This window comes from Nuphar pumila, chromosome 9 (genome assembly GCF_984573655.1).
Source record: "Nuphar pumila chromosome 9, dmNupPumi1.hap1.1, whole genome shotgun sequence".
NCBI lineage: Eukaryota > Viridiplantae > Streptophyta > Magnoliopsida > Nymphaeales > Nymphaeaceae > Nuphar > Nuphar pumila.
Window position 1 is genome coordinate 9,441,601 of NC_143257.1, and position 6,367 is coordinate 9,447,967.

At 38.6% G+C, this 6,367-nt stretch overlaps 1 protein-coding gene across 1 annotated transcript; it reads right to left on the reverse strand.

The window, feature by feature from the left end:
• Positions 1–1,912: 1,912 nt before the first annotated feature.
• On the reverse strand, positions 1,913–6,028 carry LOC149828395 (cytochrome b5-like). The gene is made up of 4 exons (XM_090017556.1): positions 5,784–6,028; positions 5,596–5,684; positions 2,598–2,664; positions 1,913–2,406 (listed from the first exon to the last, which is right to left on the reverse strand). The coding sequence occupies exons 2-4, from the start codon at positions 5,680–5,682 to the stop codon at positions 2,156–2,158; spliced, it is 405 nt and encodes a 134-aa protein (XP_089873682.1). The 5' UTR covers positions 5,683–5,684; positions 5,784–6,028; the 3' UTR covers positions 1,913–2,155.
• Between the last annotated feature and the right edge of the window lie 339 nt (positions 6,029–6,367).

Below are 6,367 nucleotides of genomic sequence, written 5' to 3' on the forward strand. Positions count from 1 at the left end.
TATACCCACATGGCTCCGAAATCTTTACCAAGCGTTTGTGCTCCTGGGGCCAATCAAGCTTGTAAAAGTTTTCACAGCAAACAGCCCAAATAGCTTTCTTGATTTCCTTTGATAGAAAGGCTACACCCTTCATGTCCAGACCCATTTCTTTCACACAGCACTAGGTGGAACACGTCAGGACAGGAAGGAGTAGGCCATGCATTACCAAACTTGTGATCGAACCACCCCCTGAATTCTTCCAAGAGGCTTCTACTCAGGGATCTTATCAATCCAAATAAGGAGCATAGGTAGACCCAGATATTAGACGCGACAGGCCTGGACAGGAAAAGGTGTCTCCTCACATACACAAGTGACACCGGTTGGCTAGGAGCGTACCACAATGTTGAAATCTATCGTGAGAAGAGCTGTGGAAATGATGGAGTGTTAGCGGTAGTGCCTATCGACACGGCGCATCTAATCTCTTCCCACATCTTCCTCCTGGTCACTGCCATTCCTTCCACAAAAGGAGATCCGGTTCTGAAGACAGCTGAACTTGATGCCTCATGCGGCAATATAGTGTCTTAGAATGGATACTCTAAATAAATAACCTTATTGAGATTAATAAATCATCTAAACTCAAAATTAAGCTTGAAGACAATATTAAGTTCATAGAAAAGATCAAACCAAGGTCAAACTCAAAAGCTTGAGCTCTATCTTTTAGCAAGCAATGTGTGAACCATCTCTAAAGCTTGATTGGGGGGGTTTACACTCTTAGGTGTAGGTTTGTCCTTTTGAAGTTGAATATGTATTTAAGGGAGGGCTTAGCATATGAGACTCAGAGTTTTTATTATAACACCTGGAAAAGAATCACATCCTCTGACATATGACACAGGATGAGTTCCTATGTTAATCATAGTGGTTGAACTGGTGCACTTGGATGGCTAGGATTGACATAAGGTGGGATCCCACTGTGTGTAAGATGATGTAAAAATATGATTTTGAACATTGCAAAATTTGACGCATTGCGGACTGTTGAAATTTAAAGCCCTTAAAAAATCTGCTTATATAACGTGACTGAACCATCTAAAACTTGCTTTGAGTAAACAAACCATATAGATCATATCCATAGTGATAGGTCCACACAAAAAAAAAGGTGAAGAAAAAAACCTTTCTAATAAAGAGTACGGTACACTCGAGGGTAGCCAGTATTATCCCCTAATATAATACTAAAAAAATGCTGCTTTTGAAACGAGTCCTATTTTGAAAGTATATACACTTTTATGTTACAGACATTTTATTTTTATATATGCAAAATTCTTCTCAAGATATTTCGAGAAAATTGTAAAATTTTAAATTGTTGCTAGACTTTCCCTCGTTGAGATCTTTCAGAGAGAAATTTGTGGCATTGCACAAACTCAAGCAAAACCCAAGCTCAGTTATGAACGGTTTGACCCACTTCTCGGGCCTATTCATGCCACCAATACAGTAAGAGAAAAAAGGATGAGAGCTAAAACAAAATAACTCGGCCGCTTGACGTTATTAACAAGCCATATGAACAAACCCACAGTGGGCTGAATCTGTCGAACCTGATGCGCCTCTGTACCCTTCATTGCAGCCACTCTTCACTTTTCATCTTATTATCAGAATAATTTAGTTCATGTTTAATGTTAGATAAGCCGTCATGAGCTCTCCGCTCTTGATTGATAGGTAATCATATTGCACACTTGCCAAACATGCATCAGACAAGGGAGCTAAATTATTTCGATCAATTATAAACTAGCTCTTGCATTCTTCAGATTCATCGTTCAAACTATCAATGACAAGAAGTTGTGCTTCCCACCTAAAAATTGACACAACATAGAGATCGGACGCTGGCTGGATCCCAGCATTAAGAATCATGCACACACAAACAGAAAGGCACGATACACAGGTATGTGAATCACTAGTTGAACATAACAAGTTCACAATCATCTCCAGTACTCTGTTCAAAGCAAACAAAACCATCATGCTACTGAAGATTGGCAATATGCAGTCTAATCTAAAGGAAGGAACAAAGATTTTCACCAAACAACGGACTGTTCTACCCATGATTTGCATCCATCGCTCAATCTAAGATGGTAAATAAAAGGTCCAACCAGCCATGTATAATAAGACCAAAATCAACAAGGGAACTTCTTCAGCTGCTCTTGGTATAGTATCTTACGACAACGGCCAATCCTAAAATCAATAGCGGTATGAGGAACTGCAAAATCTTTATCACAAACTCGGAGGTTTTATCTGGATTGTAAGGCACATGCTTCGCAGGAACATACTTTTTCTTCAAGGGGATAGTTGAGACATCAAGCTTGCCTATACAGTACTGCGCCATCATGTCCCTAGCTTCATTGCTGTGACCCACATCTTCAAAATCATTTGTCGCATCTTTTCCTGCGAAAGGACAGATGATTCTCCTTAGACAATGTTCCAAGGACCTCGAAAGGAGTCCCAGTTTCTTTGAATGCTAAAAATTATCAGTTTGTTTAGAGCAAAAAACAAGCAAAACTTGTGTGTGTGTCCCCTTTGCTGCAATGTGATGGATACAGTCTGATTCAGTATGAAAAGAAACCGTGGCTACTTACCGGCTGCGGACAGCAGGACCTCATCTCCTCCAGGGTGATCCTCCATGAATGAGGACACGTCATACACCTGGTGGCAAGAAAAGAAAAGTAGAGTTTGGAACCTAAGTATCCAAAAAGGTGGATCAAAGGGGAAGAGGGGCATCATTATATACAGCAAAATAGACTTCATTGTTTAATAAAACATTATTAGAATTAGTTACTCTTTAAGAAAACTCAGCTCGCACTGTTTTGAATAACCCGTCCAACACTAGCGTTTTAAGGAGCAATTGACAACGCAACCAGCAATGAATGGATAAATGAAACATTTATATTAGATATACATATCAATTTTCGAGCAAGGGGCAAATATGCATGCCATGGAATTTACAAAGAACACAAGCTAATTCTTTCAGGTAAAAGCTGGAATAGTTCAATAGGAAAATGCAGAGAGTTGCAACAGGAGAGCCAACAGATATGTAGCCAACTTTCTATTGCGGTCCAACTTCTAGTAAAACAAGAAAAAAAAGAGAATGTTATCAATCTTAGAACTATAATGTCATTTCATAGAATAAAACCCTTCAAATGAAAATCACACCAATTTTCTGCCATTAGTAAGATCATTGTCTTTGCCTTTGATTTCTAGTAAACTAGCAAATTTACTGTTGGAGAATTTAGGGCACGTATGCAAACAGGAAAATAGTCGGTAGCCTTGACAAAGTGGTTGAGATTTTTTCTTTCTCATGAAGGGGAGAGAAGTTTCACAGGTACACTTCTCACCGGAACATAACGGCCTTTTCGGTCATTTTTCTTAGAGAGATGAATCACATGTTTGCAAAGCTCCAAAGAACTTTCTCATCTGAGAAAAAAATGGTCTACTTTCTCAGGTGACAATCTTTGAAAACGTGCCCTAAATTTGACCTTTTCATTCCCTTTAAGTGAGCATGATCTTCTTTAAAAAAAAATGAACATGATCAAGTCATACAGATTTGTACGATTAGCAATGAGCTGCACTCTTCACAGTTGATTATCAATGCTAAGGTACATTAATAATTTGGATTTTGACAGGTCAATCAAAGCAAGGCATCCTATGGCGAACTTTTTTAGACTTTTCTTTGAAAGTACCCCATCCAACTACAGCAGATTTATACCATTTGTACTCTTTGTCGCCAATGCTGAGGTACATCCCCAGTTTGAATTTTGATATGAGAATTAAATCATATGTAAATCAATCTTCATCTTTTAGCGGAATGCAGATCAGAAACTTCTACATGCAGCAGGAACATAATCACCAGTTAACCACAACTGACCCCTTCCACCAAGCAGATGAACCACTGGTAGGTGAGTTATCTCAACTTGTCTGAGTTAGAAACTCATCAAACCAAATAAATGCACCACACAAATACATCAAATATTTGAAGACAACCACCAAATTATAAAGAGGTCAACAACTATTATGAATATCTTTCGGAGTACAAGATAAAAATTTTATGAGCTTGAATAAAAAGACTTGTTCATCAGGATTTCACATGCTAAAAGGGCAAAGAAATTGAGAGAAGACCAGAGTAGGAGGAGAAAAAGCTACTAGGAGAAATTGGGAAAGATGAATTGCATCCTTAATGGCTTGCAGCTAAAGATGCAGTTTACGGTCCAAACAGCAGAGCTCTAATCCATGTTACCATTGCCAGTGAGACGGATCAATCTGCGGACACAGTGACATAAACACCAAGAGTATCACGGGAGATTCTGGTATTTCTGCCTAAGAAATTTGTCCACCATACCAAGAGAACCGACCAACTACTGAATAAACTTCCGCCTTTCCACCTAGGACAGAACAACTCATTAAAAAGATCCCATGGTGAGTCGACACCCATAGATCTTTCCTTCCAAGAGATGATAAAAAGACTCTGATAGATAGTGGACTACAGAACATCAGCCTCAAACTGTTTCAGAGGCCCATCTGCTTAAGTGAAGGCATGGCTTTACTAATATGGGAATTCAATAGAGGTGGCTGGGAGATAAGGGTAGCTTTGGACATGGGTAGGTGATGCAGTGAACAGGAGGATCGTTCTTGGACCTCACAAGAATCAGCACCTTAGCACAGCTAATAAGCTAATTTATCTAAGATAATCTAAGAAAACAAGAAATAACAATAAGGAAAACTGAAAATAAACTCATAATTAATTAATCTCAATTCTGAACTGCTTTGACTCTTACCCCTCTCGTTTTTTTTATAATTGAGGAATTACAATGATAACCGATAAAATCTACCTAATTTGATAAACCCTAATTATGATAAGTTTCCTATCTTGATAAACATTTTTAAATGAATATAGATCCAATATAGTTTTGAAATTCAAATACAAATTATGTTCCAAAACTAAAAAAATACCCAAAGAACAAGATGGGATCAAATTGGATCTTAATGGCCCCGGTCATATCTGATTCGTGTTATTTATCATCAACCCCTCTTCTTCGGCCGAGATCAGGCCAGCTACCAGCCACTAGCTAGAAGTGACCAGCAGGATGGCTGATAGGGCCGTACCACAGTCGGCATGAGTGATCAGACAGGCAGCAAAGCTAGAAATTTTCAATAATTCTAGCTTTTGGATTTTTCAGGGTTTAAGAGTGATCCTCTGAGCTTGGGTGTTTGGATAAAGCAAACATGAGAGAGAGAGAGAGAGAGAGGTGTGCTCGCTTCCCGTCTTTTTTTTTTAAAGTTTTTCCATGACCAAAATTTTAGAATCAAAACACTGAGAGACCCCACAAAAAGGTAGAAAACCCAGCACACAAAGGTCAAATCATAGCCACCACTTTTCACAATCGGAACCCAATTCAATCAAACTCCACAACCAAAAGATGAACCAAAAAACAACCGCCAAAAAATCTGAACCAGAATATTCTGGCTAGAACATGCAAATCAACCATATAAACAACACAAAGTCGATCAACAAGAAAGATCCAACAAACACGGGCATCACACAACCGAAAAACCAAAGTACCAAACGAGAAAACTCCCAACCTTTCCGTTGATGATGAGCCAACAATCCTTGAGGAGGTTGTGCTTGGAGACCTCCTGGAACGTATGAACCTTTCCATCGGAAGCCATTTCTGCTCACCGAAAAACAAGAGAAAATATCACCAAGCTTTCGGATCAATATTTTTCACCAAAAGAAAACACCAATCCAGATAAAAAGATTCAAGGATTACCAGGAAGAAGAAGAAATCTTCACTACCAGGAATTGGAGAACGCGAAGTCAGAAGAGAGCAGAGCTACCCGTGGAGAAAACCGAGTGATTATATAGAGGTCTCACTGGAAATAGTAAATGACTAAAGTTTACAGGTACGCGAAAGTTCTAACCCCTTCAGTTTTTATGGTCCCAACTCTGTAATTCTGTGCGCAATATTGTCTACCAACCTTCTAGTTTTGTTGATGTTTACTCTCTCTCTCTCGTTGGATAATCATTTAATCACATTTATTAAAGTACAAGAACTGTGATAGAGACAAGATACTCCCCTTTTTGGTCCCGTTGATGATTGAGCAACTGGACTTGTGCTACCCTGACAAACCAAAAACTGGGTTTTAAGAGAAGCAAAATAATCACGCTTTTCAAGCAAAAATACCAAAAATGTCTTGAATTATCCTTAGTTCTAATGGCTAAACTAGCAGCAATTTTAACAAATTTGTGTGTGTGTGAAATTTATGTAATAAACCCAAAAGTCAATTACCATCTAACTTGTTTAAATTGTATTTTAAAAAAGGAAAATTTTTGCATTTTCATGGGGGCGTTTTT

Excerpts from the sequence above, each read along its gene's own strand:
- LOC149828395 (XM_090017556.1), bottom strand. The coding sequence starts at position 5,682 with ATGGCTTCCGATGGAAAGGTTCATACGTTCCAGGAGGTCTCCAAGCAC. Across the intron at positions 2,665-5,595 it reads GGCTCATCATCAACGGAAAG|GTGTATGACGTGTCCTCATT; the intron begins GTTGGGAGTTTT and ends TCTTGCCACCAG. Across the intron at positions 2,407-2,597 it reads GGTCCTGCTGTCCGCAGCCG|GAAAAGATGCGACAAATGAT; the intron begins GTAAGTAGCCAC and ends GTCCTTTCGCAG.